Source organism: Camelus bactrianus, chromosome 18, assembly GCF_048773025.1.
Source record: "Camelus bactrianus isolate YW-2024 breed Bactrian camel chromosome 18, ASM4877302v1, whole genome shotgun sequence".
Taxonomy (NCBI): Eukaryota; Metazoa; Chordata; class Mammalia; order Artiodactyla; family Camelidae; genus Camelus; species Camelus bactrianus.
In genome coordinates this window covers 8,077,912-8,103,060 of record NC_133556.1, presented here as the reverse complement: position 1 = coordinate 8,103,060, position 25,149 = coordinate 8,077,912, and the positions used below count along the sequence as shown (strand labels likewise).

The following is a 25,149-nucleotide window of genomic DNA, read 5'->3' as shown; positions in this document are numbered from 1 at the left end:
TATTTGTTATTTCCCCAACTAGACTATAAGCTTCTAGAAGGCAGAAGCTGGGTTTACCACAGGACCAGGCACGGAAGTTACTTAGCAAGTCTTGGTTGGAGAAAAATGATTTATATTGTGTCTTCAACTTGGATGCATATAGGATTGAAGAAACCCAATTTTTTTTTCTCACCCTCAAGTTTCCATTTTGAATCTAACTGGAAAGTCAAGAAAGCTGAGAGCATCAGACATATTTCCTGAGATGAGAAAGGGGCAGGGATCTCAGCACCCTCTCTCTGCAGCACAGAATTTTCTCCAGCTCAGCCCAATACACGAAAGCCCTGGGGTCTCATGACAGGCCTTCAGACTCCAGGGTTAGGACCATCCCTGTGACATCACTGCTGCTTTCCCTGAATTCAGGGACACTGAGGCCTCAGCTGCCATGTCTGTGGAAGAGAAAGTGAGGCGGCCACTCACAGGAGATGCTTTCCTAAGCTTGAAAAAAACCGAAGGGAAATGGAATCACCTGACCACACGTCCCCTGTTTTCTGGGCTGAAGCCAATGGTAATAGGCCCCACTGCTTTCCTAAGCTACTGGAATTTAACATTCCAGGAAATCAGCCCCAGGGCCTGTCTCCTAGGATTTAATAAGTCATTTATTATAGAATAAACATAAGAGGCTTTTCAAATGGAACAAGGAAACTGGGAGGTTAGCACAACCCTGAACTTGTGCTTGGGAACCAGCAAGAAAAGCCTCAGCCTGGGGTCTGGGAGCCATGCTTTTCCTGCAGTCAAGGATGAAGCAATTAACAGGAAAAACAACCACATCACGCTAGTGCCCTTCCCGGCTCCCTCGGGCCTTCTGCCTCTCCCTCTCTTCCGTCCCCTCTTCTTGGGCACACTTCACTGAGCTATATGTCTCACTGAGTCACTGGTTTTCTTTCCCAAATAGATCAGAATGATTTACCCCGCCGTCAGACAAGCTCTTCCTATTCCGGACCAGAAAGCTGGCCGATTGGCTCATGAATGCATTCAAATACTGAATGAACACTATAGTCTCAACCAACGCTATCTATCAGGCACTGGGGATATAACAGGCAAGACAGTCAAAAAGAAATAAAGCCATGCTAAGAACTAGGAAGGAAATAAACAGGGTGCTGTGGTAGAGGATACAGACATGGATGGGGTGGAGGTGGAGGAACAGGAGACAGGGAAAACAAGAGCCCACTGAAATCAGGTCACCAGAGACTGTCTTTGTGTGGAGGTGACTGAAGATGACCTGGAGCTGGCCAGGCTGGGAGAGGAGCATCCAAAGGAGAAGGAACAGCAAGCGCTAAGCCTCTGAGCACTGGATATGTTCCAGGACCTGGAAGAGGACCCCATGTGGTTGAAACACTGGAGATGAGGTCAGAGATGGCAGGCAGGGGCCAGATCACGCAGAGGACTTGGATACCATGGAGATGAGCTTGGATTTTATTCTCAGTGTAATCAAAGGCCATTGAAAGGTTTTGAGCAAGGGATTTATGTTTTCACAAGGTCATTCTAACTGCTGGGTGAGGATGGGATTGCAGGGGGCAGGAGTGGGAATCCAGAGCATCTCATCCCTATAGGAGGGTCCTGGTGACAGCAATGGAAGCTGAAGAGATGGGAGATATGACTGGAGCCAAGATATATTGTCAAGCATCACCTGAACCTGCTAACAAATTGGACATGGGGAATGAGGGAAGTGGCGAGTTCCAGATCTTTGTCCTAAGCGGATGGTGGGCAGTATTTATTGAGATAGAAAACACTGGGGAAATAAAATAATGCCATTTACAGCAACTTGGATGGACCTGGAGATTGCCATGCTAAGTGAAGTGAGCCAGAAAGAGAAAGAAAAATGCCATATGATATCGCTTATATGTGGAATCTAAATAAAAGGACACAAATGAACTTATCTACAAAACAGAAACAGACTCACAGACATAAAGAACAAACTTACAGATCCTGGGGGAAAGGGGGTGGGAAGGGATACATTGGAAGTTTGAAATTTGCACCTCCTGGGGGAGTGATGGAAATGCTGGCTATCTTGACTGTGCTGGTGGTTTCTTAGGTGTACACATCTATCAGAATTCATCAAACTTTACTTCTGAAGTACATGTAGTTTACTGTATAGGAATCATACCACAATAAAGGTGTTTAGGGGGACAAAAAGGGAGAAAAAGGCTTTTGGAGGGAAACCTAGAGTTCAGTTTGAGATGTAAGTCTGCTGTAGAGATGCCCAGTAGACAACTGGGTATGTCGGCCTGGAGCTCAGAGGTAAGGCTCGTCAGGAGATACAGATTTGGGAGCCGTCAGTGTGTAGATGGTGTAAGACCTTGAGAACTCAGGGAGAAGAAAAAGAGAAGAGGCGGAAGCCCTGGGCATGAAGCAGGTGACCAGTGAGTGAATGAAATCGCCTTCTTCTGTGAGGTTCGCCAGCGTCCCAGCTGTGGGCACGTTAGCCACCATCCTAGTTTTTTTCCTTTGCTTGATTGCTTTAAAATGCAGATCCTCCCAGTGATGATTTTAAAGCAAGTGCTCTTGCACGGATTAATTGATTTCACAGCACTTTTAGATTCACCTTCTTATAACTCAAGCCACTTACTTTGTGAACTGCTCCATGAAGCGGTCCCGGTGGCCTTGCAGGGTGTCAGCTGGGAGACCTGGAAGAAATTTGAAAGGAGTGAGGGAAAAGGAGGACCAGCAGGCAGGCAAGCCACAGCAGGGGTCGGGGGGGGGGGGGAGGGGACCACCCATCCTGGGGCTGGTGGCCAGCCCTGCGGGAAGGCATTCCTGGCCTAGAGCTGCCCTGGGGCTGGTAACCAAGAGGGCCCAGTGGGACCAGAAGGGAGTCTGGGGGTGCTTGTCAGCCAGAACTTTCCTTCTGTTTGTCCTGGAGCATGAGCCACTCTGGGCACAGCAGGCTGGAAGTCATGTCCCTGATCCCAGAAGCAGAAGCAGCAGGAGTGACCTGACCAAGCAGCAGGATGAACCATGGAAGGCCCGGGGGGTGGGGCGGGGGGCTCTCTCCCAGGGGTTGTGTGCATTGGGAGTGCTGGTTGAGGCCCAGCCCAGACATGAGTCTGGAAGAGCAGATGCCTGTCAGAAGGCAGAGACCGCAAGACTGAGACCCGGGGGATCTAGCCCAGCGCCTGCTTGGTCATTGCTGACTCTGTGACGCTGGGCAAGCAGCAGCCTCTAGGGCCAGCCTCCTCCCCTACAGTGTGGGGACCATTCACTTCCCGGATTGTGTGATTCTGTGTATTTCAGCTACAGATCACAGCTCAGCGATCCTTTAATTTTTAAATTTTAATTTCAGTAATTTTTGAATACATGATACAGTCATTTAGTATAAACAGGGAGTACACATATAAGGTACGATCATTCACAATAGTGAAAGTGTACAGCGATGACAATGGCACTTTCCCTCCGTGATCTTTCTCCCAAGAATCCTTAACCCCAGTCCTGGCGTCAGGAAAAAATTTGACAAACCCAAATGAGGGACATTCTACAAGATACCTTGACCAAGACTCCTTAACACTGTCAAGGTCACTTGTAATAACCTATAATGGAAAAGAATCTGAAAAAGAATATATACATATGTATATATAACTGAATCACTTTGCTGTACACATGAAACACTGTAAATCAACTAGCACTTCAATTAAAAAAAAAAATCAAGGTCATCAAAAACAAGGCAAGTCCAAGAAACTCTCATAGCCAAGAGCCTAAAGCGACATGACAATTGACTGCAATGTGGAGACCTTGATGGGATCCCGGGACAGAAAAAGACCATTAGGTAAAAACTGGAAATCTGAATAAGAGTATGGACTTCAGGTAATAATACTGCATCACAATTGGCTCATTAATAATAATGTATCAATATTATGACATCATGTGACAAATGTGTTAACATAAGATGTAAACAATGGGGAAAGTGGGTTCAGGGGGATATGGGAACCGTCTGAACTATCTTTGCAACTTTTCTAGATCTCAAACTATTCTGAAAGAAAATGGGTTTATTTTTGGAAAAGTACATACTGTACGGAGTGTCCCTTTATCCCTGGCCACAGTTCCCCTGCCCAGAGGCAATCAGTGAGAGTCCTGTGCACTGCTCTGCCTTTAAAGAAGGCCTTTCAACTCGAATACTTTAATTACCTGTCTCTTATCACGACTCATCACTTTCTAGAAGGAAGTGGGGATGTTCTAGTGGGCAACTGGGTTCTGCAGCATCTTAGAAACAATAAGTTGATCGGCATTTGGAGCTTCTATGCAACTGCCTGCCTTCTTTTCTTGGGACTTGGTCCCCCTCTCTGCTTCCCTCAGGCATCTGCTCTGAAGCCCTTCTAACCCTTGTACCCTTCCTCCCACAAAACCCTCCCAGATTAATGACACTTATGTTGCGTCCGTTGTTCTGTCTAAATAACCAGATCTACTCCTTGCTGTTGACCACTTCCGAAGTATCCCCTGTCCTAGACTTCTAAAATAAAACTTTGCTTCTATCCATCTGTGTCTTGATTTGTCTTGGTTTTCCATCAGCCACACACTCGGCACCTGTATATCCTTCATGGTGGCCACCTCGGAGTATGGCCCAGGGACCACGCCCACCAGATTCATCTGGGATATGGCTTCACTGTGCAGACCCCGTGGGAGCAGGACCCCACACATCACTTGAAACAAGAAGCACATAAATGGAGAAGAACTTCTGCAAGACGAGTAGTTTCCATAATATATTCCGTGAAAGCATCCCAGGGATCTGTGGCTAGGGAAGGGATGGCCCTCCATTTACTTGAGTGGCTGTTTTACATTTTATATTTCTCTGCAAAAATCTCATCTGTACAAAGAGTTCATGTTGATGAACTCTTTAGAAACCATTCTCTTTGCTTCTGAGGTCAGGTCTGTTCTCATTTGTGTGGTTTGTACAGTGAGACATGGATGGAGATGTCACAAAGTTAGAGGCGGAGGACGAGGACCATCCTGGGACATGGCTACGGCAAGCCAGGTGCTTCCCCGAGCACACCAGAGCGTGGCCCTGCTCCTCCAGTCTCAAGACGGCTGGGAGCTCTGGGGCCCTTTGGAACAGAAGCTGAAAGCCAAGGGCACTGGGAGGGGGAGCTGCATCTCTCCAGGGACAGCCCAGGCTGTGATCCTCCTTCTGGTCAGAAGTTCACAGAGATCAGGCCCGGTGTACTCACAGGAGTGGAGTTTGAAGAGAAGCTTGACAGTGTAATCATAGAGGTGGCTGCAGTCCAAGATGACCTGGATCAGCGGGGCGAGGCGGCACTGCCCAGCTGTCGTCACGGACACGGAGCGGGACATGTCCAGGGAGTTGAACACTAGGGAACAAAAGGCGGGGAGAGGCCACAGAGCGAGGAAATCAGAGGGGCAAAAGGCATGAGTCCAACACACCAGGGACCGCTTCTGGGCATACACCATCTATGTCATGCATTTAACCCTTACAACACTCCTCTGGGGTAGCTAAAAGTATCCCCACCGTATAGGTGAGGAAACTGAAGGTACGTAGCCTGAAGGTCATCACACAGCCAAGTGGTTTTGCTGAAAAGTAGTGAGTTAAAAGCCAGAGCCTGCATGGCTGGTAATGGCTAGACCAGGAGCCCGTGCCCCTGACAGCTGAGATGCTCTGTGTGTCGTGAACAGGCGAACTCACTCTACTCTGTGCACGGCCCGGTGGGAGCCCAGGAAGGAAGAGATCTGCTCGAGCCTGGGGGAGCACCCAGAATGCCTTCTTCTGTCTGAGGAGCCTCAGGGTCCCTGACCCATGTCCAAGCAGAAAGAACACATCCTCTTTCAGGTTTCTGACTCAATGGGGAAATGAGTTCTTGTTCAAGAGAAGCCCTCAGTTTTATGAGGAATCAGAATTTCAGGATCGAAAGGGGCTGCCGAAATAGCCAATCCAGCCCTTCCTCCCTCGCTTGAAGTTAGTCTAATAGTGATCTTGACCCTGAGAAGCACCCAACCTGCTGGTGCAATAGAAAACATCAGTCAGAGCAGGAAGAAGGGAATAATGCAGCCTTGGCTTCCGAATGGTTGTTACAGGGTTCTCAGGATACCAGAGTGGGGGATGTGCAGGAGCCTTGGGTGGACAATCAGAGAGCCTGTGAGGACCCAGGACAAGGAGCTGGGAGGAGGATGAACCATCAGGATCAAGGCTGATGGAAGTCCTTGGGGGAGTTGGTCAAAAGAAATACTGCCCTCTACTCTCCCTGGCTCCAGAGAGCAAGCCGCTCCCTGTGTCTTGTGCCAGAGACCACTCCACCTAACCCCGCCTGCCCCTTGTCCCTTGCTCCTAAACCAAGCAACTAGATGCCTGGCCATGGACACAGGCCAGGGCTGACTTCCTGCAGCGGCTGCCCACCACCTCCGGAGACTCCACACATGGCTGGCAGCGAAAGGCTTCCCCTGCAGTCCCTCAGTGAGCGGGACTGCCCCGGAGGAAAGCCCAGAGCCACTGTGTTCGGCCTTCCCTGATGGCACTAATCCCTGTTAACTGGCTTAGTCTGGCAGCTGGAAAAAAAAAAAATCCCAAACGGTCCTAATTAAAAGGTAGCTTTTCTTTTTGACACAAATTAAAAACAGCTGTCACTGCAAGGCGTCCATCCCAAGTCTACTGGTTTCCTTAGGCTCCACTCTGCCAAGGAAACCCAGGCGGCTCCATCTCCCAGCCTGCCTGCTGCTTTCCAGGAATGCCCCTTGGCATCTGGTAACATCTAGAGAGGTGTGACCATGGGCAAGTTAATCAACCTCTCTGTGCCTCCCAATGCTTTTCTGTAAGATGCAGATGGTTTTAACAGCACATACCTCATAAGGGTCTCGTAAGGAGGACTCGTAAGGAGGACCCGTAAGGATTGACAAATGAGAATGTTGGGTAAAGTGCATGGCATCGTGTAGCGCTTTTTAGCTTTGGCTTTGAATCACCTGTGGAAATTTAAAAACCACTCATGTCTGCCTACAACTACCCCCCTACCATTCTCTTTTAATTGGTCTGGGATAGGGTTAGGGCATCAGTAGTTTTCAAAAGCCCCCTAGGTGATTCTAATATGCAGCCAGGTTGAAAACGTATTTTCTAACTCAGTGGATCTCAAACTGTTGCATGCGTCAGAATCCCCTGGCAGAACTGCTCCAACAGAACTGCGGTGCTGGCAGTCTTACGTACGTGCAATGTGCTAGCCCACGTGTGGCTGCTGAGTGCCTGAAACATGGCTAGAGCCATTGAGGGCCTGACTTTTGAATGCTATTTAACTGAAATGGATTTAAATAGTCATATGAGGCTGCTGGCTACCATATTGGACAATGTCGACTCGGGGAGTTGGTTGAAACAGATGACTGGGCCCCAACCCCAGAGATTCTAATTCAGAAGTTTTAGGGTGTGGAACCTAGCAAGCCGGCTGGGAGAATGTGCTGCACAGATGAATACGCCGAAGGAAGCTACAATTGAGGGGGAGAGAATTTCTGTCTTTCCTGAGAGAATCAAAGCCCCAAGAGTGGGCCATCCACGTCCCAGAGCCCAGAAGGTGGCCAAGCTTGCACACAAGTCCTTGCAGCTTGGACACACTCTTACATGGGGTTGGATGCTTGTCGGTGAACGTCCTGAATCTTTGAAAACTGGCTCTCCCGTTCCCCAGGGAGGATGGGGAGCTGTGCTGGGATGGGTGGGGAAGAGAGGACACTAGAGAGGAGGGAACCGGCCGCTTCCCTCCCGAGTCCTGTGAAGGGAGTGCCAGGGGCTGACGGCCTGGACACACCAGAACTCTCAGGAGGAGGGCGCCCAGAAGTGTGGCCAACTCCCCTAAGTGGAGCAGGACTTCGTGGGCTCCTCTTGTGTGCCGGGGCCACAGTCCAGGGGTTGTCGGAGAGGCCGGCCCTGTCTTTGGGCTTAGCTGGGAGACCAGCAGGGTAGGGAGCGTGGTCTTTCTGCTCAGATGTGAAGTCACTTTAAAAATACCCGCGGGCTTCAGGCCCACCCTGCATGAGAGCCAAGAGAAAGGTGTGGCGTGCTCTATCTTCCCGGCCCTGTGCTGCCCACCTCATGCAGAGACGGGGGCCAGGCCAGGTGGTCCAAGCAGGGAACAAGGCTGGGAGTTCAGTGATTCCCAGGAGAGCCTGGGCCAGATGCGAGGGGGAGACTTACCAGTTTGGAAGAGGTTAAGTTCACACTCCAGGTAGTCAAACATCTCCACTGTCAGCTGAAAACTGGGCCCGAGGGGAGAGAGAGCTTATACTCCACAGCCTGAGGCTAGCACTTCACCTGTCCCCTCCCCAACGCCCTGCGCTGCTGCCTCCGCCCCCGACGTACACGGGCACAGGTGCATGCATGTACACACACACAGACACACACACATCAGCTCCAATTCTTAGCCCCCACCTAAGTGGGTACTAAGGCCATTTGAAGATCAAGGAGGGCAAATTAGACAGTGACAGCCGCAAAGGGAGAGGGCAGGTCCCATGCTGGGGGAGCAGAGGGGCACAGAGAAGGGAGGCCTGGAGGGTTCTGGATGAGGCACCCGCAGTAAGTGGCCCCAAGGCCAATCACTCAAGGGCTTTGGTCCCCACCCCAGCCGCTATCCCGGCCATCGGGTCCTCTGTGACCCCAGCTAGAGGTGACACCCCCTACACAAGCTCTCTTCCCCGTTGGACAGAGCGTCAGGACAGCCACTTACAAGTTGTTAACATCACTCTCTCCAGCCTCATCCAGCTGCCGGTCGCTCATCTGAAGGTTGCCTGGGAACCTGGGATTCTGGGAGGCAGAGGAGGACAGTGAGAACAGGGACCCTCCAGAGCTCCCTACACACACCAACAAAGCCGACATCAAGCAAGCCATCCCCATGGAGCTCGGGCAGCAGCAGGCTGGACTCTGCTCCTGCAGGCTCCGGCACACTCCTCGGGGAAGGGGCGCAGCACTCACGACGTCACACATGCACAGACCCCTTGACTGGCTCACAGTCACATCCCACCCACCATCACAGGGGAAGTTCCATACCATCCCTGGGACCCAGGGAAGGGCCGCTCCCTCACAACCCATGCCACGGACATCTCCGTGGTGCAGAGACACCCAGTGTGTGACAGCAGTCGGCCCTCAACCTGATGCCCACAACACACAGGCAGGGCAGCCTTCACTTAACCCCAGTACATCCTGAATCCTATCCATGCTTCCCGCTGTCCTTGGACCGTTTCTCGAAGCTGCTGTTGTGAGTTCAGGGCAGGCAAACCCATTCTCATATTAAGTGGTGCAAAATATCATTAGTAACATAAACTTGAAGGTTGGAAAATATCACCCCCAAAATCAGGGGAAATTATTTGGTATCATCAGTCATCATCAAGTATCTGTGTCTTTCTCTCCTCCTTGGCATGGTCTGTTCGAAGTGGATGGAACACAGGGCAGAGGGGCAGGAGGAGGGAAGCACAGACAGATGAACGGCCAGTCCATCCAGGGGCCTCCGTGTGAATTCTTCAGGCTCTGAAGACAGAAATCCTCCCCGCTGGCACCTCCCTCTCCAGCTATAACACTGCTGCCCTCTGCCCTCACGGCCCCTCCTGCCTTCAGACCCCCTACTTCTGCTCCTCTGGCTTGGAGACTCAGGCCGGTTCCTGAATTGCCCCCTTCTGGCTGCCTTTCCCTCCTGCTCAGCTCAGTCTGGATGTGATGGTGACCTGATCCCTCACGCCCTCTCCCTTCTTGCTGCCTGTCCTTCTACCACACTGAGGTCAACCCAGTGAGCCTGGGTCTTTGTCACATGCTCTGTGCCTCAGGCCAGCTGCCAGTCTCCCTGGAGAAGGACTCACAGCCGGGGTCTCTGTGAAACTGCACCCTCTAGCTTCAGCACCCCACAACAGTCCTCGCTCCTGCCCTGCCCGTGCTCCCACTCTCAACCTGGGGCCATGCTCCTGGCACGTGCCTGCTCTTACATCACTGGTAGCTCAGCACCCTGCTTCCCATTCCCTTCCCACACTTCCAAGGTACACAGTGGTCCTTCCCTCCCTCCCTCCAGCTTCAAAAGAGGGCCGCCTCCTTCCCAACTCAGGATCAGCCCCTCCCCTTGTGTGTATTTGATCCAGTCTAGGTTCTGGCTCTTTCTCTCACTCACCCAACAAATCCTGACCGAGCACTTCTGGGCTAGATGCTGGGCCACACACAGGACCCAGGGACACATGCACTCCTGTTCTCTGTGCTCTCGGAGCCCCCGGTGCAGAGCGCCCACAGCCTCACTCTGCCTCCCTAAGCTCCTGCCGGCTTCCTGTCGCCCAGCTCTTCCCCACGCCCCCCCCACCCCCAGTTACTGCCCCCTTCCCTCTCCTCCTTTTCCTGCCAATCTTCAGGCAGTCCCCAACCCTTGTCTGTCCCAGAGACAACTGTCCTAATTCTGGCTCTCACTCTCTTCCAGACCGACGGCCCAGCTCTCCCCAGGTCACCCTGCACCCTGACTGGGATGGCCTCACACTCCTGCCCAGTCGCCTGACGCTCTCCACCCCGCCAGCTCCTCGCACTGATGTGGAGCTCCTGATAGGTCCATATGGATACCAAACTGTCGCGAGCCTCCTGCCCTATGTCCCCAGCTGACCTTCCGCCTGGGTACGCCCACCCTGTCCTTCCTCATCGGCCCGCGAAGTGGCAGACTGGGGTCTGCAGGGGAGAAAGTGAACCCCGCAGGAGGGAGGGAAGGAGGGATGTGAACTGTGGGGCCGGAAGGCAGCTGAACATATTTTTCAACCATGGCTGCTGCAACGCATCCCATTCAACACGCTCTCTTTACGATGTGACCCTGACATTCCACTTCGAGGGGTATCCGTCCCCTCCCTGTGAATCTAGGGACCTCTGTGGCAGCCTCAGCCAATATACGATGGTTGAAGGGATGCCCTGTGACTCCTGAGGCTGCGTCAGCTAAATGCCATGCATCCTGCTTGCTCTCTTGGCAAACTCTCCAGGTTGCAAGGAAGCCCTGGAAGAGAGAGATGCCAGGCCAGCCCCACACAGTTTCAGCCCCAGCCAGCATCTGACTGTGACCCCACGGGAGACCTTCAGCCAAGCCCTTCTGGAACTCTGGACCAACAGAGTGTAACAAAGAGAGATAACAAAGGACTGTTGTTTTCAGCTGCTAAGTACTGGGGTGATGTGTCATGCAGCACAGATGACTGTAACACTCTGAGGCTGAGCTCAGGGGTCACTGCCTCTAAGAAGCCCACCTGGTCGCCCAAGTCTGGGCAAGAAGCCCCATGACGTGCTCTGTGAGCCCCCTTGCTCCTCTCCCCGCTGGACGATGACTCCCGAAGACAGTGGCCAAGTCTATTGCCCCCTCTCTCTCCCAAACCTTGCCCAGCCCTGGCCCAGGGCAGGCACTCAACAGTACATGGGGGAGTGAGGGTGGCCACTGAGCACTGTGAGACCTTCAGTGTCACACGGGCCTGGGTTCAAATCCCACCACACCGCCGAGGGGCTTTGTGACTCAGACAAGGGACTGAACCACCATCCAAGTTTCACTTTCCTGAGGTGTCATCATACCTCCTTCATAGGGCTGTTGTGAGGATTAAATGATGTTCAGAAAAGGTCCTACTGACTCGGATGGTTTCAAGGAATCAAAGCTACCCGGAGGACATAAAAGATAAGGAAGACAAAAGACACTAATTTACGGTATTTCTTCTTAAGTCTCCTCCCTTGTCCGTTTCCACCACCAGCTCCCTAATTCAGGCCGTCTTTCCTCCCACCCGGCAGGTCACTCCACGTCTCTGCCCACATGCACACCTGCTTGCCACTATTACACGGCTACTGCAAGTGTGTAAGCCTTCTCTCCCAAACGGATGTCAATTCCTAGACAGCAGACCCTTTCCTTTTATTCTTCTCTGCCACTTGGTACGGAGCACACAGTTTTATACGCATTCGGTGCACAAGAAATACTGACTCAAGTCATATCTTGATCAGAAGAAGGTCCAGTGTGGAACTTGCTCCATAAATGGAAGGAATTGTTTTTATTAACAGTCAAGTCTTCTGAAATATTTTCGTAAGGCCACCTGGTAGATCAGGTTTCTCTTTCTATTTGCAAAACGGGGAGCAAAAGGTGCAGAAGACCTGGACCAAAATCCCAAGTTCCCCTGCACATCTCAGAGGCTGACCACAGTGGCCCTATAAGGGGTTTCCTCTCCTACGGCTGGAATGTGGGATCTGGGAAGCCAGCTTGTCTTCTTAACTGAGAGACCTGACCATCACGCTCACCCGGGTGTGAGGGGCCAGCGGGGCAGGGGGGGGGGAGAGGGGCGGGGCCGGCGACAGGACGGCCCCAGAGACTCACTTTGGTGTGGTACTCCATCTTCGTTCTCAGCAGTTTGAGGTAGATGCTGCAAAGCTGCCCGTACCCCTCACTCAGGTGGCCCTTCAGGAAGAGGACAGAGAGCAGGTGTCACCACTAAGAACATTGGGTTGAAAGACCTACAACTAGGACGTCTTTTTAAAAGAATATATTTTTCTATGGTTACTAAATGGGAAAGGAGTCGGGGGAGGGATAAATCAGGAGTTTGGAATTAACAGATACACACTACTATATACAAAACTGACAAACAACACAGACCTACTGTATAGCACAGAAAACCGTATTCAATTTCTTGTAATAAATTGTAATGGAAAGGAATCTGAAAATAGATGTACGTCTATGTATAACTGAATCGCTTTGCTGTACACCTGCAACTAAAATTGTAAATCAACCACATTTCAATAAAAAATAAAATTTGAAAAAAAAATTTTTCTGAGTATGAAAATAACATATGTCCACTATTGAAAATTTGGAAAATATAAAAAAGTACATATGCAAACCAATCACCTTTAACCTAACCATCAGATATAAACATGTCTGACATTTTGGGGTACTCAATGTTATTTTATTTTCTCAAGTGAAACACACTTTATTTTTTAGAGCCATTTTAGGTTCACAGCAAGTCCAGAGATTTCCCATATACCTCCTGCCCCACACACGCACAGCCTCCTTCGCTGTCAACATCCCACAGCAGAGTGGGATATTTATTACAGCTGAAACATCATTATTGTCCAAAGTAAAGTTTACATTAGGGTTCACTCTTAGTGTTGTACAACCTATGGTTTGGACAAATGTACAACGACATGTATTTACCATGACAGTATCCTACTGAAAATCCTCTGTGTTCCACCTTTACTTTAAAATATAAAATGGAATCAATTTGGCTTCTTTTCACTGAATACACTGCATTGTTTTCCATCTTCATAAATTTTCTTCTGTACATTATTTTTGCTGACTGCCCAGTACATTATAAGTTTCTACCATAATTTATCAAACCAACACCCTACTGTTGTATGTTTTAGTTGTAGGCAAGCTCTCCTACAAAAACTATGTTTCGAGGAACATTCTTACAGTATAATCTGGTGTACAAACGTCCTTTGGATAAATTCGGGACACGGCTTCTCACTTAAGAATTTTAAGTCTGCCCCCTCAGCAATCACAATCTGGCCATGGGCTATCTCCTTTCTTCTGTCTCTCTCTAAGCACAGGAGAGGAAACAACTTCTCCAGGTGGATTACACCTGGGATGGGGACTTGAAATGGGACCAAACCTAGCTGGTAAAGAAGTCTTCCCATGGAGTCTGCCCATGCAGTCATGTCCCAGGTGCCTGGGAAGAAGCGAGGCTTAGCTGAGTGATGCGGCAACTTCCCATTACATACCAAAGAAGAGGGAAATGGGGCACAAAGAACCTTAAACTGAATAGCTGTGGCTCCCACGGGACTCTTGACTTCTCCATTTTCTTCTATCTATATCCTCTAGAGTAGAGGACCCCCACTGAAAGATGCTTCAAGGGGCATGAAAGAGAGTTGAATAATCAAATGAGTTTAAAGATGTCAGTGCCAGAGATGGCAGTATTTCATAATGTTTTAATTTTCTATGAAAACTCATAATTATTAATTTTTACATTATACTTGTTCATTACAGAAAAATCAGAAAGCAGTTAGAAGTAGGAAAAGCAAAAATACGCTCATCATGAAACACAACTATGTTTCACGTGAAGATGCACCAGGGTCAGAAACTCAAGGATGAGTGGACCAGCCTTAAATGCAAAATGCGAAACTATAAAACCCCTAGGAGATCACAAAGGAGAAAACCTAGACGACCTTGAGGATGGGGATCACGCTTTAGATATAACACCAAAGGTACAATCCGTGAAAGAAAGAAGTGATAAGCTGGGTTTCATTAAAATGAAAAACTTCTGTTCTGCAAAAGACACTGTCAAGAGAATGAGAAGATAAGCCACGCACTGGGAGGAAATATTTGCAAAAGGCACGTCTGATAAAGGACTGTTATCTAAAGTATATAAATATGATCTTAGAACTCAACAATAAGAAAACAAACAATCCAACTAAAAACTGGACCAAACACCCTAACAGACACCTTATCAAAGAAGATGTAGAGATGGCCAATAAGCGTATGAAAAGATGGTCCATATCCTATGTCAACAAGGAAATGCAAATTAAAACAATGAAATACCACTACATACCTAAGAGAATGGCCAAAATCCAGAACACTGACAACACTAAATGCTGGTGAGGATGCAGAGCAGTAGGAACTCTCATTTGTTGCTGGTGGGAATGCAAAATGGTACAGTCATTTTGGAAAACAGTTTAGTAGTTTCTTATAAAACTAAACATACTGTTACCATATGATTCAGCTAATGGAGCTCCTTGGTTTTCACCCTAAGGAGCTGAAAACTAATGTTCATACAAAAACCTGCCCATGGATGTTTATAGCAGTTTTATTCATATTTGCCAAAACTTGGAAGCAACCAAGATGTCCTTCAGTAGGTGAATGGATAAACAAACTGTGGTCCATCCAGACAATGGAATATTATTGAAGACGAAAAAGAAATGAGCTAGCTAACCATGAAAAGGCATGGAGAGACCTTAAATGCATATTGCTAAGTGAAAGGAGCCAGTCTGAAAAGATTGCATACTATATGATTCCAACAGGATGACATCTGGAAAAGGTAAAAAGTAAAAAGGTCAGTGGTTGCTAAGGAGGTGGCGGGTGGCAGGTAGGGGCGGAGCAGGATGAACAGGCAGAGTACAGAGGATTTTGAAGTCAGTGGAAATATTCTGTATGATAGACAAATGTTATTATACATTCGTTCAAACCCACAGAATGTACAGCATCATGAGTGGACTGTAGTGTAAACTATGGACTTTGGTGATTATGATGGATGTGTCAGTAAGTTCATCAGTTGTAACAAATGCACCACTCTGCTGGGGGATGTTGATAATAGGAGAGGCTGTGCACGGCAGGGTGAGTATATGGAAAAATCTTCGTACTTTCCACTCAATTTCACTGTGAACCTAAAAACTACTTTAAGAAAAAAAAGTCTTAATTAAAAAAAAAGTAAAACAGGTTTCTAACTTCAGAAACTCTTAGTCAAATGGAAGAGACAGACTATGTAGGGAGAGAGACCTAAAAGAATTCTATTTTGCATAACAAGGCAGGCTAGGTACCTGGGTTGACCCTCCCACTGAAAACTACTAACAATATTGAGTAAGAGATTAAAAATGCTTTGAATACATTAATGAACTAACAAGAGAACAAAGAATCCTCAGGCCAGGAACTGAGTAATTCAGATATTCAGAGAGCAGATGGTTTGATGGGGTCAGGAAATGGTGGAGAGGGGCACTTTACCACACCAGGTTAATCTGAGCTTTGGTTTCCTGGGCCTCAAGGGCCAGGTGGTGAACACGAGGCAGGACTCTCACTTGTCCAAGTTGAACAGTCTAATGGAAGAGACAAAAGACTGCCTTCTTGGTGCAGGGGAATTAAGGGTAAATTGGAAATAACACACAGGTATTCCTGTACTGATGGATCACCCCCTGAGGACTGCAAAGAAAATCTACTGCCTTAAACCACTGTTGTGATCAGAGGGAGGAAATAATTGCTGCTGAGAATTGGACCTATGAGCCAGTCCTCAAGGGGATCTGCCTAGGATTCACCAAACTTTTAAGCTGAGAATTTAATTTAGAGTGATCTCAGTGGAAGCAAATGCCAATTCACTCTGGAGGAATCTGCCTTTGTTAGACTTCAAAGAATTTCCACCCCAAAAAATCTCAAGGAAAATGAGCAGCTCATAGCAGAAAAATGACTAAGCACACATAGCATGCACAAAATTCACCAAAACAATAAATGGCAGAAAACAATCTTGAGAACTTTAGAGACTGGAGGTATAAAAAGTGATACATGAAATCACTATATTTAATAAGTCTAAATAAATTAGAGGCTGTTTCAAAATATATGCAGGGCACAATAAATTATAAAGAATGCCAAGTGGATTTGGAAAAAAAAAAAAAACTCCAAGAAATGAGAACTATACTAAAATCAAAAACCTTATGGAGAAGTTTAGCAACAGATTAGACCCAGCTGAAGATGGAATAAGTGAACTGAAATCTAGATCTACTGAAATTATCCAGAATGCATATAGAGACAAACAGAAAAAAAATGAAAGTGGTTTAAAGACATGGGGAATAGAGTGAGAAAGTCTAAAATACAGCTAACCAAAGTCTCAGAGGAAAAGAAAAAATGGAGCAAAGGCAATATTTAAAGAGACAATGAGAGATTTTCATAGCTGATAAAAGATGTTAACCCACAGATTTAGGAAGTCCAAAGAACCTAAAATAAATTCATAACTAGATACATACTAAGACTTTAAAAAGTCAGAGAAAAAAGCACAGATTAGCTTCAAAGGACTGATGGTGAGTCCAACAACAGACTTCATAAAAATGATGAAAGCCAGAAGTCAGTGGAAGGATATCCTGACTAATATCTCCCATTTACTGAGAGAAAATAACTGCCATCCCAGAGGAAGTATCTTTCAAGAATGAGGGTGAGAGGAAGACATTCTCCATCAGGTAAAAATGGTTGTTTGCCACCAGCAAACTCTTTACTAAAGGAAATTCTAAAGGAAATAAGCAGAAAGAAAGGGATCCCAGATGGAAGGTCTGAGATCTAAGAAGAAATGAACAGCACAGAATGAAATAATTAAAATCTTATAAGGTCTAAAAAGAAAAACATTACCAAAATTAAAATACATGACGACAACACACAAGGTAGTGAATGGAGTTAAAATAGTCTGAAGTCTTTGTGCTATATAGGAAACAAATAAAGATATGAATTTTAGGCACTGATAACCCAAGCATGCATTTTGTAATTATTAGATAACATTACCAAGAATTTTTTAAAAAAACTTCTGCTGTTATTTTTTTTTTTATCTCCCAACTAGTAATGAGGAGGAAATGGAATGAGAAAAAATACCTAATCAATCCAAAAGAAGGCAAATGATGAGAGAAATAGAAACAGAACAGAAGGGACAAACAGTATGATATAAAATGGGAGCTAGAAATCTAAACATATTAGGTATCATAATAACTGTAAATGGATTAAATGTTCAGTTAAAAGACAAGGACTTCCACCTTGAATTTTTTAAAAAATGCAACTAAATCCTATTGACAAGTGATATTTCTAAGACATAAGAATATAGGAAAGTCAATCACTATGATGTACATCTGAAACTAATATATTATAATTCAACTATCCTTCAATTAAAAAGAATGACCATAAACTAGCTCATATAGCAAGTCTCAAAAAACTTTGAAAAGTCAATATCATATTGATTCTCTGGCCACACTACAATAAATATGTATGCAAAAAATATTAGAAAGAATATAGAAAAGTCAAAAGTAAAAAGGTAAAAAAGATATACCAGGTAAATTCTAGCAAAAAGGAAAAAGACCTAAGCTTTCCATGTTACAGAAATATAATAGAAAGCTCTCTAGCAAGAATTTGGGAAATTTGGGGACAAACCTCAGCTTTGTTCAGACTAACTCGCCTTGTGACTTAGGAAAAGCTGCTTCCCTCTCTGGGCCTGTATTTCTCATCTGTAATGGGTAGACTGGATAACATAATTGCTAACATTTGTGAGTGCAGACAGACACAGGTAAGAATCTAAAAGAAAGGGCTAACATAGTAGTTCTTAAGCAGTGAGGCAGAAAGACACATGAGAATCAACCAAGGAGATTCTTCAGAAGGCAAGTTACATACTCCTTGGGTATCAGAATCTAGAGGGCTTCTGGTGTGTGTATAAGAACACTTCTTTCAGCTGATTCTATTATTGTCACCTACCTCCTCCCTCTTGCTAAGGCCCTGAGAATCCCTAGATAGGAAAGAAAAGGCTCTAGCATTAAAGATTGGGAATCCCAGTTCTCAACGTACAGTTCTCAACAATCCCAGTGGGACCAAGTGAAAAGAAAGAACTGTGGCAGTGTCACTGCTGAGGGAGCTCAATGCCTAGAGAGCATTGTGACATGAGGTTCCATCGGCAGCACCAGGCCCTAGAACTTCCCTGCAGCCTCCAGGGACCCCGATAAGACCGTGGCTATCATAGTTCCATCTGGAGGCATCCTTGACCCCTCTCTGATGCTCGTGATAGAAGTCCTAAACAACCTGAAAGAAATGAATTTGTTCCATTCCATATTCCTTGTTCTGTGGCCTCCAAGGAAGGACAAGAAACCATAGGTGGCCCCTGGACACATGTCCAAACTCACCCACATCCTGCTCATGTCACTCAATTCATTTTTGTATCTCAGAGAATCTTTCAGGACCTGGAGAAAGAAGAGAGGAGACAGAGGATGGTGAAAGATGGCTCAGGGTGGGGCAGAGAGGGTGATCGGAGGGAGATGAACCTGCCTCTCTAATTGATACCCAAAAGGCCAGGAGAAGGAGCAGTTGCCGCCCTCAGTGTGGGGGCGGACAGCGGCCCCTGTGACCTAGGCAACTGCACTTTCCCCACGTGGGCCCCTGGCTCCCTGCCCATCCCCTGCAGCCCCAGGAACTCACGTTTGGGTGTCCATCCCGGAGGAGTTTGTGGAACACGTGGCAGAACTTCCAGCAGAGAACAGCATTGCTGGAGAGGGGCAGCCGGTTGACAACAGACCAGAAGGTCTGTGCCCCCTTCTCATGGTGGGTGCCCAGTATGCACGGTGAGGGAGGGTCATGGAAAACAAAGGCACCAGCCCTGCCCCCGCAGCCAGCCCTGGGAGGGAGCCTGCAACAGCCCACTGTTGGGGGTTGTGCGTTGCGCATGGTGCCACAGCACTACCCAGCAGGGGGCGCCACTTATAACGATGACAATACAGATCTGCACATGTATCCTGGCAATTTTTTGGCAGATGGCAAAAAAGGGCCTCATCCTAATAAAATCCATTGTTAGACAATTTCCCCAGAGATGCAATGTCTTTTGGGAGGGGTGTATTTTCCTAATTTGCACTAGTGCACTCTGGGCCAGCCATGGCCCTGGTTTGCCTTTAGCGAGATGCTTTGGTTGGAATTTGCTTTGCTTTGGGAAGACAGACTGCCCTTCCTCTAAGTTTGTTGAGTCTGTGATTGGGGCCTTTGCAGGGGGATAATTACAGTTAACATTTTAACCATACAGTACAGCTTCTCAAAATTCTGTGTTCTATAGTGATTAATAATGAAAAACAAGGGCATGCTTCAAGGGCCCTGGCCCCTACTGGGGACCCACACCCTGGCTAACCAACACCCTTGGCTCCTCTTCCAGGTGGCACCTGACTCCTCTCCTGTTAAGCATTCTGCTCTTGCCCTGAAAGCATCAATCTTTTGTTTAAAATGTCTTCTCCCTAAACTTAAAATAAACTCATAAACCCCACCTCTTCTATAAACCTTCCTGGCCTCATCCAGGGGTGCCTTCATCACCCAACCCCTTGAATTCCTTGTATGCAGAATTCTGGGGCCACTTACCCCTGAGTTCCAATTCCAAACCTACCTGCCACCCATGGACCGCCTGCCACAATTTGTGTGTAATAAATGTCCTTCTGGCCTATATGATTTTAATGGATCACCAGGCCTCTATAATTTGGGAGCCCTTTTCTGAGGAGAGGAGAGGATTTCCACATTTCTTTTGTAATTGTTGCTTACACCCAGTAGGTGGGCACCATCCATCCCAAGTACAGCAACTTCCTTGGAACTTCTGACTTCTTTATTTCCAGGCTCCGGTAAGAAGCACCATGCCATGTAGGAAAGACTTGCCTCAGGTTAAAAATGATGTGACTCATCCAAAGAGACATGGTGTTTTGCTTCTGAGCTGGATGGTATCATAAAGTTCCTTTCAGGAACTGAAATTTGCATTTTGAGAGGGGCCGCCTTGAACATGGAGTTTGGGGTATGGAAGCTGAAATTGGCATTTAGTCTTAGAGGGATTTCTCAAATAACTTATAGTATCAACTAAAGCACAGCCCCCTTGGTCTGGAAGAAAGCCGAGGTGAGACGGACAGCTCCTTGTACCCTCTTGCGATGATTTCTCATGGCAGATTGTGGCTCCTTTAACCTGACACCTAAACAGAAGTCAGGGCAGGGGTGGAGTGGGCTGGGTACCCTGGCTTTGAAAGAGGCAAGGAGACCTTTCTGTCTGTCTTGATTTCATAAGCATTGTAATGTATCCAATACCCGTCAGATGCTGTAAAAACAGATAAAGAAAAATAAGACTCAGTCCTCCAGAAGTGGGTACCGTGGTCAGGATACCAACCTGCTGACCAGGCAGGCAGCCGGGATAAATGCTCTTCTGAACAGCATTTCTGAAGTCAGACTTCCCAAATGCTTATTCAGTTAGGAGTGAGGGTAGCTGACGCTCTTTAAAAGTATCGACAGAGAAGAAATGTTTCCTCATAAGCTTTAAACCCTACTGTATGGAGTTGATCTTTTCAACATTTATCCACTCCTTAGAAATTGTGAGGCAGAGAGACTCCTAGAATGTCAGAGCTAGAATGTTAGGACTTTGAAATCTTCTTTGGCCGACACTTGGCCAAGACAACAGAATTAAGGGTCACAGAGGCCCCACCGGGCCCACTCAAGGTCCCAGAACAAGCCAGAGCTCCAGAGATGGGATTCTGGAATCTCTCTCCAGTGTCCCTTCTGCCACCCCAGGTGGCCTCCTTGGCCAGATGTGACATGGCCTGGCCACTATAGGCATGGGCCTCTGTGTGCCCATATGCCATCCAGAGCAGCACACTGGCCCGTGACAACGGTCCTCTCTTACTTCCTACCTCGCATCAGACTGATCAGTAGTCTTAGCAGGCAGGGGTCAGGACTGGGTAACTCCCTCCAAGATAATCAGTCAGTCCACTAATAATAAAGGCTTTTCTTGGTTTGGTTTTCTTGACTCACCAAAGAGTCAAAGGAATAAAGGGCAAGGTCTGGCTAGGCTCACTGTTGGGCTCCCAGGTTTCTGGGGTAACCGGGAGAGGTTCTATAGCTCCATCCCACAGCAAAGTCCTAATTCCAACCAGAGCATCTTCCCACTAAAGATGAACTACTTTCCCTCTGGTGAAGCACAGTACACGCTATTAGCAACACTTCCCAAGGGCATGACGGGTTCTGGGAATCCTGTTGGCAAGGCTAGCCTGGAGGGTTTCCTGCAGGGGCTTCAAGACAAGCTATTCCAACCTGACTGGCTGTGGTGCAGCCACCAGGACCAGCCCCGGTAAGAAGGAGTTGCCCACCCCAGGCAGAAGCTCAGCCTCCACTGGCCCTGTGCTCCGCCCGGGCACACGCAGAGTTAAAGGCTGCATCACTGGCAGCCTCTCCTTTGGCCTTTGAGGATTAGCCTTCCAGCACCTGGCTCTACACCACAAGGCCAGATCACAAGGGATCCACCAGCCAGAGCACTGCCTGCACTCTTCTCCAAGGCCACAGACCCATGGTGGTGGTCGCCCAGGGCCTCTGCCAACTCGATGTGTGGGGCTTGGTGAAAACCTTCAAATCATCAGTTCCTTAAATCCACCCTGACCTTCTTGTCTTCTTCCTCGTGGCTTGGGGGTGGTGTGCAGGGAACGAGCCCACACAGGTGGCCTTGCTTACATGGCTGAGGCCCTGCGTCAGTTTAAGGTCAACCGCTGCTGCTCAGACCTCTGTTTTGCTTTCATGCTCAGAGAAGGGGATTTGATCATGTTCCCAAGGGGGTGGTCATGTGACCAAGTGCAGGGCCCAGAGCGCTTTGATGATACAGGTGAAAACCCTTCCTGTGCCCCGAGAAAGTATCTCAAAGGAAAGTGACTTCAAATGACTTGGCAGTTCTGAGAAGCTAAGTCCCAGGAGAGGAGCCGGACTGAGCTAGATGGCAGTTTTGGTCCCTTCCAGCCTGGCCGGCTGTGGGCTCTGAGGCCAGCAGCAGCCAACCCACGCTGTTCAGACCCGGTGGGGGCCTGGCTGGTGTGGGGGTTCCCCTTCCTGCAGCTGAGCAAGGACACCTCACCCTGACCTCAGTCCCCATGATTTGACCCCATTCAGGGTCGGTCTTCCAAGCAACATCCAAAAGGATATTTCTGGCGTGTTTTTCCTTTACGGCCACTTCCTGCGTATTAATGGCCTTATTGATGCTGACAGTCTGAAAAACAAGAAGGGGGAGGGGCAAGGAGGATGAGATGAATAAGCTTCTGAGAGTGGCTGAGACCCTCCCAGACGCCCCGCCCCTTCCCCTCCCTCCAATGACTCCTCTCTCCCCAAAGACCCCTCTGCCCCACTGTCCCCGTGCAGGGCCCCCAGCGGGGGGCAGAGGTCCCCGGCCAGCTGGCCCGGGCTGTCCTCAGGCAGCGGGCTTTGCTGCCTGGCATTGGCTGTGCCCAGCTGCTGCGCCCGCCTGCCACTCATCCACTTGGCACAACAACATGGCAATTAAAGCCTGCACAAAGGGATGCCTTTCATCCCCCAGGGAAACATTATTTCTCCGGGAGCAGGAGGAAGAGGCGCTGAGATCAGGGAGGGACTGTGACTCAAAGACCATCCAGCCGCCCCTCTCTCCAGCTAGAACCTTCCATGGAGCCTTCCCTAGGTGGCCAAGGTCGGCAGTGGTCACTCTCTGCTCTTCTATCCCCGCTCTTGGACACTTTCCACCTCCTAACCAAACTCCATTTTATTTTCTTACTCATATCATAAGGCCTGACAAATATTCTCTCCTTTCCAGTAGTTTTTAAAATCATACCTCTTTCGAAGTTAGCAAAGTAGGTTATACAGATAAATACAACCGACACAAACACATACACGGAATCGTATGACGTAGGCTGGTTTTTGAAGGACAGGTTTTTCCTTTTTCTGTTTTGCTTTGCTTTCTTTCCACAGACGTCATTCTACCCCAACATGTTAACAACCTGTTATGCATCATACACACACACACACCCCTCTACATTCCAAAGTGGTTAATTTTGTCACGGTTGTATAAAGCTGAGACCGTCATGCACAGACTTTTTTACATCTTGCTTTTCTTGCTTGAAAATATCCGGTGAAAAATTCTCCAAGTGAACTGGTAACACACTAGTTCATCCTTTAAAAAGGCAACATAATACTCCATGGCATGGGTGAATGGGATTTATAACAGCCGGTATTGTGACTCAATTTATTTCCAGTAAATGGTTACTATATTCCATATATCCTTACTAATTGATGCTTTCATTTCTAAGGGATAGAGTACTAGGAGTGAGATTACTGGGTCAAAGTTGTTGTTTCTCTTTTAAACTTTTCATTGTGGGAAAAGTCCAAGCAGACACAAACAGGATGATTAGTCCAATAAACCCCAGGTCATCAGTTCCCCAGCACCAACCACTATGAATCTGCAGCCAAACATGCTTCCTTATGGATGAAGGCTCACCAACATTTTCTGTAAAGAGCCGGTTAGTAAATATTTTAGGCTTTGCAAGCCACACGGTCTCCACTGTATTCAATTCTGCTGCTGGAGCGAAAAAGCAGCCTCAGCGATACTAAATGAAATGAATACGTAACCCAATGACTGTGGCTGAATTCCAATAAAACTTTATTTACAAAACCGGGAGGTGGTCTGGACTTGGCCTGTGCCTCTAGCATGCTCACCCTTGCTTTGTACCATCAGTCACGGATTCCCTTGCTCTGAAGTAAATTCTAGGTGTTATGCCATTTTACCAGTAAATATTTTAGTACAAACATCTAAGGGGAAAAAAAAAGACTTTTTAGAAATTAACCATAATACTATGATCACATCTAAAATTTTAAGGATAATTTCTTAATACCATCAAAGGGTTTGGGCTCACATTCCTCTCTTGTGTCACAACAAAAACCTTCCTCGTGGCTGTTCTCATCAGGATCTAAAGAAGGTTGCCAGGTTTCCTCAACAGGCTCTAACAATTCACACTTCCACTGACAACGTACAAAAGCATCCCCAGCGACAACAGGGCTTATCGCTTCTTTTCATTTTTGCTGATCTTACAGGTGTAGTGACATCTCATCATTACTCTAATTCGTATGTCCATGACTACTAGTGAGTTTTGAGTATTTTCTTACATGTTCTCATGATCGTTGATTGCCTTACATAGTTATGTATGTTCATCTTCCCTTTTAAAAAAAATTAGTTGATTTACAATGTTGTGTTAATTTTTTTCTGGTGTACAGCATAGTGATTCAGTTACATACATATATATTCTTTTTCATTATAATTACTACAAGATATCGAATATAGTTCTGTGCACTATACAGTAGTAACTTGTTGTTTATCTGTTTTATATACGTTCATGTTATCTTTTATAGCTTCTACATTTTTCTCCTGCTCCTGTTGTTTATACTGGTAGATGCTTACATTTTCTTCTAAGTGTTTTACTGTTGGTATTTTACACTTGAGTCTTTACCTGGAAAAAATACACACTTACATGTATGTATGTCATATATGTGCGTGTGTGTGTGTACAGATGGGATAGAATAGGTTATTTCTAGGCTTTACCAAGATGTGTTCTTTTACATCTGGTTTACATAACTTTTGGGTGTGTCCTTCAAGTTCACTTTTGCACATATTTTTTTTCTTCCCTACCAGACTCAACTCTTTTAACACCATAAGCTTTGTTGTGAGTTGAATTGTGTCTCCCCGCAAAAAGACATACGCAACTCCAAATCCCCGAGCACCTGTGAATGTGATCTCATTTGGAAATAGGCTCTTGGCAGATGCAATTACTTAAGATGAGGTCATACTGGATTAGGGTGGGTCCTAAATCCAGTATGACTGGGGTTCTTATGAGAAGGTCTTGGAAAAACACAGAGGCCCAGACACGCAGGAGGAAGACAG

General features: G+C 47.2%; 1 protein-coding gene across 4 annotated transcripts in view; it reads right to left on the bottom strand.

Annotated features, from left to right (window-relative positions):
- The window catches only part of HIP1 (huntingtin interacting protein 1), a 135,941-nt gene that overhangs the window by 24,299 nt on the left and 86,493 nt on the right, over positions 1 to 25,149 (bottom strand). For all 4 annotated transcript variants that reach the window (XM_074345902.1, XM_074345900.1, XM_010972335.3 and 1 more), the window contains exons 2-9: positions 22,392 to 22,455; positions 18,894 to 19,036; positions 18,602 to 18,658; positions 12,300 to 12,380; positions 8,679 to 8,755; positions 8,150 to 8,211; positions 5,196 to 5,336; positions 2,606 to 2,663 (exon numbers count right to left, since the gene is read on the bottom strand). In XM_074345902.1, coding sequence (XP_074202003.1) covers positions 2,606 to 2,663; positions 5,196 to 5,336; positions 8,150 to 8,211; positions 8,679 to 8,755; positions 12,300 to 12,380; positions 18,602 to 18,658; positions 18,894 to 19,036; positions 22,392 to 22,455 — 683 coding nt within the window. The remainder of the gene's footprint in view (positions 1 to 2,605; positions 2,664 to 5,195; positions 5,337 to 8,149; positions 8,212 to 8,678; positions 8,756 to 12,299; positions 12,381 to 18,601; positions 18,659 to 18,893; positions 19,037 to 22,391; positions 22,456 to 25,149) is intronic.